General features: G+C 46.1%; 1 protein-coding gene across 1 annotated transcript in view; it reads left to right on the top strand.

The window, feature by feature from the left end:
- The first annotated feature begins 1,733 nt into the window (after nt 1-1,733).
- The window catches only part of LOC127215306 (lysophospholipid acyltransferase 2), a 38,054-nt gene continuing 25,879 nt past the window's right edge, over nt 1,734-13,908 (top strand). The window contains exons 1-2 of the mRNA XM_051175678.1: nt 1,734-1,824; nt 13,015-13,070. Coding sequence (XP_051031635.1) covers nt 13,019-13,070 — 52 coding nt within the window. The 5' untranslated portion in view covers nt 1,734-1,824; nt 13,015-13,018. The remainder of the gene's footprint in view (nt 1,825-13,014; nt 13,071-13,908) is intronic.

Genomic DNA, 13,908 nt, shown 5'->3' with positions numbered 1-13,908 from the left:
CCAATTGTTTTTTACCTTCTGAGCCGTCTAGTTGGCTCCAACACCTAACTTTTTAAGACATAGTTTCTAACAGAATCTGAGCTGTCTGGTTCAGCTGGCCCAGCTGGTCAGTGAGCTCCAGCGGTCCTCTGGTCCTGTGTCTCTGTGCTGGTGTCAGGCTTGTGCTGGGCTTTTCTCATGACTTCTGGGGACTGATCGCCGGTCTGTCTGCTAATATGGCAATCAATCTTCCCAGCCCTGTCTTTTGACTTTTTGATGTTAAGAAGTGTCTTTTTTCCCTCAGCTTACTGAGAGTTTTTTTTTTTTCTTTTATTGAATTATTTTTTTCCTTCTGTACTGAGTCATACTTCAGCCAGGTGTTGCCACCAGGCCTGGCTTAAGCTTTAGCAAATGTGTGCATACCCTTCTGCCTCATCTTATTTATGATGGTTAATACCGCTAACCCTCCTATTTAGACTCCTACTTGAATTTACAAAATAAACTAACCTTGATTGACATATCTCATATTAAGCAATGCTGGCTTTAGCATGCTATACTTTCTTTCTCTTCCTTTTTTTTTTTTTTTTTTTTTTTTTTTTTTTTTCCTTGAGACAGGATCTCTCTATTTAAACCTGTTTGTTGTGGAACTTTCTGTTTAGACCAGTTTGAACTTGAACTCAAAGAGACTCACCTGCCTCTGCTCTTGAGTGCTGGCATTAAATGTGTGTATCACCACACCCATTTCTTTTCTTCTTTCCCCAGAGTTTTTTTTTTTTTTTTTTTTCATAGCTTTAAAGAACCCCTTCATAAAGCCACCTGAATCACGCATGTCAGAAACTTAAGGTTTAGTTAGTAAAGTAGATGGTCTTTTTTCCTCTGATTGCTTCTGTATGGAATGTTTAGAAAACCCTCCAGTTTGAAAGCTACATTTGGATATTTAGCCACAATTCCCACTTGTTATGGTTTCATATTTAACCAGCTGGGTGTGCCTGTAAAGTCACTAACTGGGTGTGGGTGAGCAGCCCCTTGATCCACTCTAAAGGTTATGATTTTAGGCTACCGAGGGTACATTTTAAAAATCAAATTAAATTTCTGGGAAGCATATGGCCAGAAGTCAGATTCCCCAGAACTCATATATGTGTGTGGGCATGGTAGTGGGTGTGGACATGGTGGTGGCCTACAGTTTCTGTCTCTGAAGACAGGGATCCCCAGACCAAGCTGACTTATAAGACTGGCCATCCTGGTAGGTCTGGATTTGACTGAGGGACTGTACCTCAGTGAGTAAAGGGGGAGGATGATAGAGGATGCACCTCAGCATTGACTTCAAGTCTCCTTGATCACACAAGCACACACTAGTGTCCACATATGTGCAGAAGCATGCACACACATGAAGAAGTGGTGGAAATCTAGTTAAGAATTGTGTATTTGTGTTTGGAAGCAGGAGCTGATCAATTGAAAAAGCTGTCACCAGTAATCACATCTTTTAATGCTTCTGCTCATGGCTTTCACATGCGTAATTTTATGTGTGGCCATCTTTCAGAATAAAATTGGATAACAGCAGCGGTCAGTTTCATCAACCATTCACCACATATTAGGAAGGCATTCTCCTAATCTGGCAGATCAAGTTTTTTTGTAGTTTAGATTTAATAATATTTAATTGTTGAGCCATGTGAATTAGTGAGTTTCTTTACAATGTGCCCTTTGACAGAATGAACGTTTCCACTAATCCGGCTTATTTTTGTTTTACAGATGTTGTTTTGTGTTTGCTTTGGGATACCTCACAGTGTGTCAAATTACTAGAGTCTATATCTTTGATTATGGACAATATTCTGCTGATTTTTCAGGGTAAGATTAAAATTTGATTCAGTGACCTCTTTTACCTATTCTAACACAGTGGTTTAAAGTACTCCAATAGAGGGCTGTTGAACATTTGTAATACCGTAGATGTTACAGAGATACCTGTGCTTATAAAGTGCCTTATATAATCCTTCTAAACACAGAGCAGCTAGACTCTTAATGTGGCATTTTTGATATTCAGAGTAGTTTCTAATAGGAATTTCTGCAAGCATTTACAAGCGTTGGAAGTCAGCCCCCTCCAAACTATATTCTTGCTTCTTAGCCTTCTCCCTCCCCCTCCCTTCCTCCCTCTCTCTCTCCCTCCCTCCTTCCCTCCCCCTTCTACTCTCTTAGTGGAACTCATTTCTGCCTTTTGTTTCCCCAGAGGGAATTTATTCCTTCTTGGCACTGAACAGGTCTCCTTACCAAGGAGACTGAAGGAGTTTTAGGAGATAGATGTAGTACCAGCTCCCGTGAGCTAACCAACTCCTGTCCTTGGAGAGAAACCTGTCCTGCCCTGTGGGCCCAGGTGGGCAGCAGCAGACTTCATACTTTGCATCCTTCCTCTCAGTTTCTCCATTGCCCAGAGCCATGTGTCTTTTTCATTCTTTTGACTCTGGGCAGTATCAAAGTGAATACAACATCCAATTTAAAGATAAGCAAGTTAGAAAAAAAAATAGTATCTCTGGAGAAAAAAATTTAAATTGGCCAAATTATTTGAGAAAGTCACCTGTAAAAAGGAGAATTTTAGAAGATAAAGTATGTTTTTCTTCCCAATGAGAACAAAGTAGGTTTAAGTAGGTAGATTTTAAAGTAGACTTCAGTGAAAGCAAGTTGTGTCCCAAAATAACAAACAAAACCAAGCCAAAATGGATGACATATATTAGAAAGAAAGAAAGATAGATAGATAGATAGATAGATAGATAGATAGATAGATAGATAGGTGAATCAAGACAAATCCACATCTGGAATTCCAGGGTAGAGAACAGACCAGCCGCTACCCATCTTTAAACAACAGGTGTTCTTAAAGAAAAGTTGCTGGACAGAATCAGCATCTGATTGGCTCACTTTGAGTAGAAGGAAGTGACCCAGGTCACAAATCATCACGGTGGAATGACATGACTTTGGAGCTAGCTGTGAAATCATCAGAATCTCTGGAAGGCAGACCCTTGCTAAGAATAGCCGCTGAAAGCTAACCATGTCACACCGGAATTTTCACTCCTAGCTATGGAGCTTGGGGACCCCGATTCTGTCTGCAGGTCCTGGGGGTGTTAAACAATGGGAACCCTGCGATCTTCAGTCTTGTTCTGCTCACACCTGCTCTGGGTGTCTCTGGTATATATTTATAATCAATCACTCATACAGTTTCTTGGATTTTTTTTTTTTAAACACCAGCACTTTACCATAAGCAAATTGAATTGACTGTATAACCATGTGGGTTGTTACTACTACACATCTGTGGAACCCAGTCTCCATGGAACCCCTTACTGCCCTCCTTCAGTTTGATCTTAGCCATTATCTTTTTATTTCCCATCTGCCACCTCCAAACCCTTGCTGCTCTCTAGCCCTTACACAACGTCTTTCTCCTCTAGTTACACAGAGGGTATTGTCAAAACAGCCATGTCCCTGCAGTGGGGTGAGGTCAAGGCTTAGTCTCACATTACAGTCCACTCTGCACCACAGGCTGTTAGGGAAGGGGAGGCCCTTCTTTCTGGCACCACCTCCTACAGGCTCTCTGGAACCTTCTGATTTTGTTGGAGGTGGGGGGAGTAATGATCTAGATCAGAGAGGGTGGATGCCTGCTTATATTCTGTTAGCACAAGCTATTACATGGGCCCACAAACTAGAGAATGATTTATAGTAAGAGCTTAATGATTTTTTCAAAGTTATTTATGATGTGATGTTAGCAGTATTTTGTTGAAATTTATAATTTAAATATTTTGATATAATTTTAAATGTTTATAGGGAAAGAAAAAACAATGTAGCATTTTAAAGATGAACTATTTGTTTATAATAGTCCCATTTTTAGTCATTGGGAGGAAGCATTTTTTCTACTAATGGTGAATTGATAGAGTTTAGATGCAGAGTTGAATGGACTGAAGCAAGCTGCCCTTGCATGGCTAAGCCAAAGAACTTGCTCTTTTAAAGTGGACATAAGAGAAAAGAGCCAGCTGTAGACCAGTTCTCCCTTCTCAGGAGGTAGAAGTCCTTGGGTGTGGGACATCAAGGTGTAATCAGATTTTTCTTTGGGCCTCCAGCTCTCTCTCTCTCTCTCTCTCTCTCTCTCTCTCTCTCTCTCTCTCTCTCTCTCTCACACACACACACACACACACACAAGACGTAATTATGAAAGCTCAACTGATAGCATAGGCTTGTTCCCAATTTGCTCTTATACCTTAAATTAACTCATATTTTTATTGATCTATGTTCTACCATGGGTTTTTACCTCTGTCCCATTTTGTGTGCCCAACTCCTTCCATGTCTGTCTGGCTTCTCCTGGCCACTCCTCCTCCTTCCCAGCATTCTCTTGCCCCGAAAATCCTGCCTAGCTATTGGCTGTTCAGATTTTTATTATACTAGTCAGAGTGAAATATCTTCACACAGTGTCAAGGAATATTCCACAACAGTAAGGCTCTGAGAAGTCCCTCCTGTGAGGCCAAATAGGACGAGTGTCATTGCTCTTCTTCAAAGTGGTGATGTCTGCGGAGAGCACAGAAGGGAGGCTGGGCCCTCTCTGAGAAATCTCTGTGAAATGTCTTCAATGAGACAGATTTACTTGCTTGAGGCATGGAAGAACAGATAGAGAGATGGGGGAGAGGGATGGAGAGAGGGAGAAGGGAAGGGGAGAGGGAGGGAGGGGAGAGGGAAGGAGTAAGAGGAGAGAAAGAGCTCGAGTATGTGTGTCCATGTCCGTCTGTATAACATTAGGTTCAGGACTTCTTTAGATAGAAGACTTTATTTTCATTAGAAGTTTCTAGCTGTAGAAAAGTTGTGAGGTCTCACCTTGGCTATTGAAAGGTGACACAAGAGAAAATGATTAGTATACCTATCAGAAATAACTTTAAAACGTAGTAGAAAAAAAATATCCTGTTTCAAAAGCAACTGTGAAATGTCCAGGAATGTGTCTGAGAAGAAATGTACCGGGCGCCATGGAAACAGACAACTCTAAAACTTTCTCAGGGGTATGAACTTGAGAAGCAGTCTGCTTGTATGTAGATAGTGCTGCAAGCAAGAAGGTAGATGCATGCAGTTGGTATAACAAAAGTTGTATTTTATCATGCTAAAGGTCATCACACAGAGTTCACACTCTTAAGTTCCTAACTCTGGCCCTAAGTCTGTCTCCCAGGCTGCTCATCTGTGGGATGCATCTCAGCCGAAGGTCAGGTCCAGTCTCACAGTAGTCTGCAGCCTAAGAGTAAGGATCCCAGGGCAGGTCAAGATGGTGTCTCTCTGGATGTGCAGAGCAGAGCATTGCTCTTGGTCTCTGCTTATATTCGGTCCAGTGGGCATCATGGGGTCTAGGACTGTGCCGGGTTATCTTGACTGAGTGATGTCACCCGGTTCTGGTTATCAGGTGTAGCCTTGGGTATTCCCATTTTTACATATCTAAAAGGCTTTTTTTTTTTTTAAACTGGTCACAGACAGTCAGGTACAGTAATTCTTTTCAAGTTAACCTGTCATCTTAATGCAGTAATTTGCCTGTAAAAGCTGAACATGGTGGACCAAGCTTGTAATCTCAATGACCTAGGAGACGGAGTCAGGAGGATGATCATGGGTTTGAGGTCAGCATGGTCTACACAGCAAGTTCCAGGCCAGCTAGAATGAAGTGAGACCTCAAAAAGCCAACTCACAATGAAACAGAGCCAAAAGAATGCATGCTCAAGAGCAATGGCTGCCACTCGCCAACAACAAACAGGCAAATCAAGGGGTTGGGATGGGGACCAGAAATCAGAATGCAGAACATCGAGGCTGGCAAGATGGCTCAGCAGATAAAGGTGCTTGCCGCCAAACATGGCGACCTGAGTTTGATTATTAGGACCCACCTGGTAGATCGAGATGACAGCTCCTAGGATTTGTCCTCTAATATGACTCCTATGCTATTCACCCTAAATAAATAAATACAAGGTAACATGCAGGATAGCTATGGTGGCATCAAAACTCAGTGGGGACATCCTGGCTCATTTCTTCAAGTAACTGGATTAGGCCTTGTGATGTGGAGAGGACAGTAAGCCTTCACCTCTTGTGGATAAATAAATGGCAGGAAGCTAGACCAGCGCTCTCGCTGGCATTGGATCTGTGTTGCCAAAGGGATCGCTTGGTGTGTCCACCACAAGACAAACCAGAAGGGGTTCATGTAGAACAATTCCCATTCAAACCAAGGCTGTGTCTTACAGCTTGGCGTATGATATCAGCTGTTCAGTGGGCGTTGGTCTGCCAGCTGGTCTGCGTCCCCTCGGTGGAGGCCTACTGAGTATGTGTGATGCATTTGGTAGGGGCTTTTGTAGGAGCTTTTAGGACATGGCCTAAAAGCTGCAGGTATGATTTTTTTTTTTTTTTTTTTTTTTTTTTTTTTTGCCTCTCCATCTTGAGAAGCCTTATTCAAGTCCAGAGTCTAATTTTAGACAAGTTTTTTTTTTGTGTGTTCTGCGAAATGAGTCATGAAGGCTGCTAGCTGTTCTGTGTAACCCTCCTCACACAGTGCCCGGTAACTGTGTGTAAATAGGGTGTATAAAATATTCACCCGCCTGAGACTTTGCACCTTCCAGTCCTAGTGGTTCTTCCTGTGGGAGTGTCTCCCGGCCCTTGACCTACATTTGACTACAGGAAGTACCCAGTCTCACTGCTGATGCCGTTCAAGTCAGCACTGGAGTAAATTGACTGGAGCAGTGGGGACTCGGTTGTCTGCCCCTGCCCCACCTGAGTTCTGCCACTGATTGATAGATTCTCAGGGCAGCATGGTAGAACATGGCAGAAAGACCTGTTTACCCAGGGTCTGCAGACACAGGCCAGGCTGCTCCAGCCAACCTTGTCTCCTCTGCAGATTATTCTTCGGTGCCTCCCTCCACCCTCCTCTCTGCCTGGAGCACCCTTTCAACCATATCTGCTTGTTCAAACCCAGGCGAAATGATGGGGCCACTTCCTCCTCGGCTCTCTGATGTTTCTGTCATCTCTGTACAATTACCCAAATATCACTCATTAATATAGCCGCAGCAACACCCCTTTTATCCATGGCAGCCACGTCCCGAGCCGTGGGGGATGCCACAAACCACAAGCAGTTGTGATCATGTTTGTACAGTTTTTCTACACGCAGAAAGGACTAGTTTCCCTTTGGCATAGCTCAGCCATGGCGTTTCCATGTCAGGTCCCTTGTCAAGGGCTAGTCAAGCACAAGCGATCTGGTGCTGTGACAGATGATCTGATTGATGGCTGGGGTGGCTACTGGAGGGCTACTGGGTCAGTGCACACATCAGGGTGGGCTGGAGAAAGAATGATTTGTGAGTGTGGTAGGACATAGTGGAACGAACCCACAAGATGTGTTCATGCTATGCACAGCAACATACAATGTAAAACATGGGAGTATTTCCAGAGTTTTCCATTTTATTTGTTCAGACCATGGTTTACTGTAGATAATGGGAACCCTGGAAGGTAAACTGTGTGTGTGTTGAGTGTGTGTGCATGTGCGTGTGTCTGTGACCACTGTATGTGTACAGTTGTGTATCTCTTAGTCCTGACAGGGAATGTCTTGAGAAACAGCACTTCCCGTTTGTTTTTTGTGTCCTTTCAATGCCTCGTGGTTGAACTGTCCCAGTGTTTTTGTAGGTGAAACTGTGACATCATGACTGTGAGGGAGGTTTAGTTTCTGGCAGAATGCATTATGTTTCAGGTTCTGTGTAAAGTGTTGGTGATGTCGTTAAATTGTCCTTTAATCCACACTGTCATTGTCCTCCCTACTTTATAGTCAGTAAGTGCTTTGAGAAATATTAAACAATTCCTCCTTCCACTGTGGTCAATGGCAGTCGGGATTTATGAGTTTACATTTTTTTAAATTACATTTTGTTAGTGTGTACATGCTTGTGTGTGTGTGTGTGTGTGTGTGTGTGTGTGTGTGTGTGTGAGAAGAGTACAGGTTACAGAAATCAGTTCTTTCCTTCCACTTGGGACCTGGGGATCGAACTCAGGTAATTAGGCTTTGTGGCAGGCACCTTTACTCATTAAGCCAGCTTACTGGCCCAGTTTGTGAGTTTTTACCCTTATATCCAGGTATATTGTTCCCTGGGTCCCTGCCCATAGTTTAGTCAGTGTCTTCCATCAAACACACTCAACATGGACTCCTGGATCTCTCTCCTGTCACTCCCATGTCCCTTCCCAGGCAGCTCCATCTCTCTAGTCACCCTTGTCATAAATCTTGGTGGTGGCTTCAGGCCTCATACCCTGCCTCGCATACACCAAATTGTCCTCAAAGCCCCCCCTGGCTTTAGAACCTCATGGGATTCACTGCAGTCTGCCTGTGCTGGCCCTGGTCTGAGCCTCTCCTGCCCACGTCACCTGCTGCCTTGACCTCACTTCTACACCTGACGGTCGTGGCTCAGTCTGTTCAGAGTCAAACACGATCCACCGAAAGCCAGGTCAGCCCTTGACCCTAAACCCTCCAGTCCTTCCCTGCCTCTTAGGTCAGAGCCACAGCCCTTGAAGAAGCCTGCCTGCCTTCTGCCCTGCCCTGTCATTGGTCTTCCTTCCAAGGCCAGCCACATGTTTGTCTCCAGGCTGTGACCTTGTCCTTCTTTCCTCCTGGAATGCCCTTACCCCAGGCCATCATGTGGCCTTGGGATGCTTATTAGTTCTCCTCTGTGTTCCACCCTTCCTTTTCTCATGCAGCACTCAGCAGATTGTAGATTACCTGTTCATCTCCATCCTGTAAGCTCCGTGACAGCAAGGATGTTGTGTCTCCAGTGGGATCAAAGCTTGGACCTAGAGCGAAGCTTGGTGCTTGGGAGATGCCCATTATGGGCTACCTTTCCAAGTGGGAGAATAGGTAAATCAGTAGGTGACTCAGGCTGTGTGTGGTCCTGCCTGGACTCACATCCCATGTACATTTGGCACTGGCCAGGAGGGACTTGTTTGGTCTTCGTGGTCTTGTGGATAAAGAGCACTTGTTTGCATAAAGGTGATTTGAGTGCAGAGACATAGCAGCTTGCCTCTGTTGTTAGGTAACATGTCCTGGTAGCAAGTGGGTGCTTATAGTTACTGGGACATTAATAGACAAGCATCATTTGAGTTCAGCCATAGCCATTTCCCGAGATAATGAGACAGCTCGGAAAGTGCTTGTTTATTTTAAACCTTCCTTCTGTAGTAGAGTCAACTACAGTTGAGAATTACTTTTGGATAAAACCAAATTATTCTGTCCTCATTCTTTGTAGAGAAATGTATGCTTAAAAATTTTCTCATCCTTTTTATATCCAAAAGTTTAGAGGGCTTTTTGTTTGTTTGTTTTTAATGCCTCAGTTCAGGGGCTGGAGAGATGGCTCACAGGCTAAGAGCCCTTGCTGGCCTTGAAGATGACTCAGGTTCAGTTCCTAGCATACACAACCATCTGTAACTCCAGTTCCAGGGATCTTATGCCCCCTTCTGGACACTGCACACATGTGGTACACATTCAGGCATGCACATAAATACTCATGCATATAAGATAAAAATAAATAAATCTTTAAGAAAACAAAAAGCCCTTGGTTCAGAGGAATATCTTTGTGTAGCCACAACTGTCCCATCAATCACATATTTACTTGAGGAGTTTTCCTACACTCTGGCAGCCTCATGCCAACACAGTGATTTGTCACATAGAAGATCAAGGAGGTCCCATCCAGGGCCTGACCCCGTCCATTGCCGTCCTAGGCTGCTTCCCTGTTCTGCTCTAGGATAGACAGGAGGGTCTTAGCCCCCGCCTGGCAGGCTCAGTCAGGTTCTTGGACCTGGGGAGGGAGTAGGTATTGGGCCGTGCCCTTTGCTACAAAATCAGCAATTAAAAAAATGTCAATAGAGGCTCATGGAGAGCACCATGTGCATCACACTGACTGCTTTGAAACAGATGTGCTGTTGAGGAAGACCGCGACTACTCTCTGAAGGCTTGCTTTGTTTCTCTAACGGTGTTCTCTCTGTACGCCAGGCTCTGCCCTAAGAGGGTTTGACACATTGCTTGTCTTCTCCCTTCCCCCACGCTCCCTCTCCCTTCACTCCTCCTGTCTCCCATGCTCTGTGTTGGGTTTGTCCACCTCTGCTCCTCTCCAGACTACTTAACTCTCTTTGATCCATTCATCGCTTCTGAAATGTCTCGCAGTCCTTTTTTAAATCTTCATTCACAACACACTCCTGCAGTCTGTACTGATTTCTTCTGTCTTAGTCTTATGTTCGCTGTGCTCCTGGGAGCAGGTTGAGCCAGAAGCAGTGGACTACCACCACCTAAAACGTAAGGGCCACACATGGAGTGAATGGACACCAGTGGTACTAGGGTGGGGGGTGGGGGCTGGTATTCTCTCTTTTGGGGTCTTTGTCTTGTTCATAAAAGAATTTATAAGCAGTCTCAGAGGGACACTCTGGGATGCTTTTATTTTCTCAGGGAACAACAGCAGGGAGTGCTGAGTGGTGGAAGCTTAGCCAGCCTCTGTGAATGAACAGAGAGGAGATGTTTGACAGGAGTTGTCCGTGGCCTTTTGAGCAAAGTGGCTGAGGCTTAGGAAGAGCAGCAAAGCTGTTTTTGCAGAGTGACTCCGGGTAAAACAGCTCGAATGGGGTGAGGTGGGCAGCTTCCCATCTCCTTCCCTTCTTTGTTAAGATCTGTAACCTTTGGAGTTGGCTGGGTACCCAAGCGTGGTTTAGCATCCCAGACTAGGATGTGGTCCTGAGGCCAGAATCCTTGCACCTTATAGAAAACAAGTTACATGAAGGATGCATATGCACAGTGGGTACTCTAAGGACATACACTCAGAAGTACACACTGCATCTCTTGGACATATTACATATGATACCAGTGGCTGAATACGCCACTGTGGTATTACATGAATTTAGCCATTATTTTTATCAGTTTGTTTTAATTACATGGCCATGGGGATCAGAGTTTAGAATTGAATGGCATTATTAGAATCAGGCAGGATGAGAACAATGAGCCCCCTCCCCCCCAGGGAGATGTCCATCTCAGGGTATTTGTATAACTCTCAAGGACTTGAAGGATGCCTTGCAAGGCAGAAGTGACAGTAGGCCCTGTGTGCAGAGTAACCTGGGGGATTAGGCCACAGAGCAGTGATTTCCTAGGTAACTGTAAGAATTGGCTTTTAAGGGAGCCAAGAGAAATCCTTCCCTCTCAAGCACAGGGAATTGGAGAGCAGCCCTCATCTGACCTTTTCCCTGGAGCTTGAAGTCTCAAGGTCACAGCTGTGACTCTGAATCCAGAGTGAGATCTGGAAAGCAAACCCTTGTGCCCCGTGTGCATGCACTGAGGGTAGTGCCTCTGCTGTGGGCAGTGTGGCTGGTGGAAAATCCAATGTTGGAACCTTACTGCATGGAGCCTGAGCCTCTACCCATCATGACCAACTGGCTCTGGCTATCCAGTGAGGGTGATTACATGTGGTGTTTTTGGGGGCCTTTGAGAGGGATAATTTGGTGAGATTCCTGGCTCTCCCATAATGTAGAGCACACACTCTGCCTGTTGGTAAATGTAACCTCTGATTTATTAAAGTTTTAGAAAGTTAAATGATCATCTGAAAGCTGATACTGTGATGGGTGGAGTATGATGCAGTGAGGGGGTGGGGGTGTGATGCAGGGGTGGGGTGGGGTGTGATGCAGGGGTGGGGGGTGTAACACAGTGAGGGGTGGGGTGTGATGCAGGGGTGGGGTGTAACACAGTGAGGGTGGGGGGGGGGGGGGGGGGGGCGGGGGGGGGGTGGGGGGGGGGGGGGGGGGGGGGGGGGGGGGGGGGGGGGGGGGGGGGGGGGGGGGGGGGGGGGGGGGGGGGGGGGGGGGGGGGGGGGGGGGTGTAACACAGGGTGAGGTGGATGCAGGGGTGGGGGGTGTAACACAGTGAGGGTGGGGTGTGATGCAGGGGTGGGGTGGGGTGAACACAGTGAGGTGGGGGTGTGATGCAGGGGTGGGGTGTAACACAGTGAGGTGGGGTGTGATGCAGGGGTGGGGTGTAACACAGTGAGGGTGGGGTGGATGCCGGGGGGTGGGGTGGGGTGTGTGGGGGGTGGGGGGGGGTGGGGGGGGGGGGGGGGGGGGGGGGGGGGGGGGGGGGGGGGGGGGGGGGCGGGGGGGGGGGGGGGGGGGGGGGGGGGGGGGGGGGGGGGGGGGCGGGGGGGGGGGGGGGGGGGGGGGGGGGGGGGGGGGGGGGTGGGGTGTGATGCAGGGGTGGGGTGGGGTGTGATGCAGGGGTGGGGTGGGGTGTAACACAGTGAGGGTGAGGTGTGATGCAGGGGTGGGGTGTAACAGTGAGGGTGGGGTGTGATGCAGGGGTGGGGTGTAACACAGAGGGATGGAGTGTAACACACTACAGTTTTCTTATTTGGCTGATTTGGTTTTCCTCTACAAGTTAGCCATTCAAGTTAGAATTCTTACAAGACATAGGAGAAACGCTGTTATTTCTTGTAATATATGTAAAACAATTTCTCTTCTCTGTAGCCGACACCAGGCTCCTGGGTGGCTGGCATCAGTATGCCCAGCTTTAAGCATGGGGATGGCACACTGCCCTTCTCTGTCCGTGTCTCCCTCTTGCTGTTCGGCTTGGCTCCTCTTACACTTCTCACCCAAACCTTTAGTTTCTGCTCATCTCCCTTCCTCAGGAGTCCTCTGTTCTCTTTAATGTTCAGCCTTGGGCAACAGGCCCAAGGGATGCTGGGGGAGGTATGGGGGAGGTAGTCAGTCACCACCTGGCCATATCTGGAGTCCTTGCACTTCTGACCACAGGCCCTCCTGATAGGATGCATAAGTTGAACGAGGGCTGGCTCATTGGAGATTGTTTCAGGTATAGGGCCCTATTTTTATTTGCTTTTTAAAGCCACAGAGAAAGAAAGCCTTCATTTCTTCTCTCTTGCACCTTCTGCAGAAGGAAGCCCCTGAGTTGTTAGTGAGTTTTAGACATGGTAGAAACTTGAGGATTTTGCTGTCGTGAGTGACACCCCTCCGTTTAAAATGTCTACTTTTGTCTCGTCACAGCCCGATGATGATCATTACACAGAAGATCACTAGTCTGGCTTTCGAGATTCATGACGGTAAGAATCTGGAAGTTAATTCTTCATTACATAAACGAACCCTATTTTCATAATCTGTTGTTTGAGATACTACCCTAACTCTGAAAGGGAGGGAGGGAAAAAAAGGAAAGAGAGACAGTTTTTAAGATTATTAAAATGTGCTTTAACTCCAGCCCTGTGTATTCTCTTGATTTTTAATTCTGTTCAGAGATAAAAGCAAAAATAGTCATACGGCCCATGTAACAGACCCTTGGTCTAAGTCAAGTTTTATTCTTAATTTTGTTTGTCTTACAGTATATTGAAATTGTATTCCCAGCACTGGGGAGGCAGAGGCAGGTGGATGGATCTCTGTGAATTTGAGGCCAGCCTGGTCTACAGAGTGAGTTCCAGGACAGGCTCCAAAGCTATAGAGAAACCCTGTCTCAAAAAAACAAAAAAAAAACAAACAAAAAAAAGAAATTGTGTGCTGTTCCAACCCTATACCTTTGTGTTTCTACCCATATACACACATACACACACGTTTTCATAGACTTTTAGTATACACATGTACCTATTTTATATATTTAATAAGTGGTTATAGGAAATGCCAGCAATCAAGACTCCTCGGGTTGTTGACTTGCATTTCTCATAGGTAGGAGGGACAACTCTTCTCAGAGAGTTGTCTGTATGTGTCCCTGCATATGTGTCCCCCTAATCCTGTGCCTCCCCCCCACCCAGCCCACTCCCCACATGTGGGCAGGAAACAGTTTTGATGGTTGGGTGGGCCAAAGAGGGGTTTTCCTCCTTTTCCCTTTTGCTACTGACAAGCAGTATTATCTACTTTATTATATGGGGTCAGGGACATAAGGGACAGCTGTGT

This window comes from Phodopus roborovskii, unplaced genomic scaffold, assembly GCF_943737965.1.
Source record: "Phodopus roborovskii unplaced genomic scaffold, PHOROB, whole genome shotgun sequence".
Taxonomy (NCBI): domain Eukaryota; kingdom Metazoa; phylum Chordata; class Mammalia; order Rodentia; family Cricetidae; genus Phodopus; species Phodopus roborovskii.
Note: the sequence above shows the minus strand (reverse complement) of the source record. Positions and strands in the feature narration are given on the sequence as shown.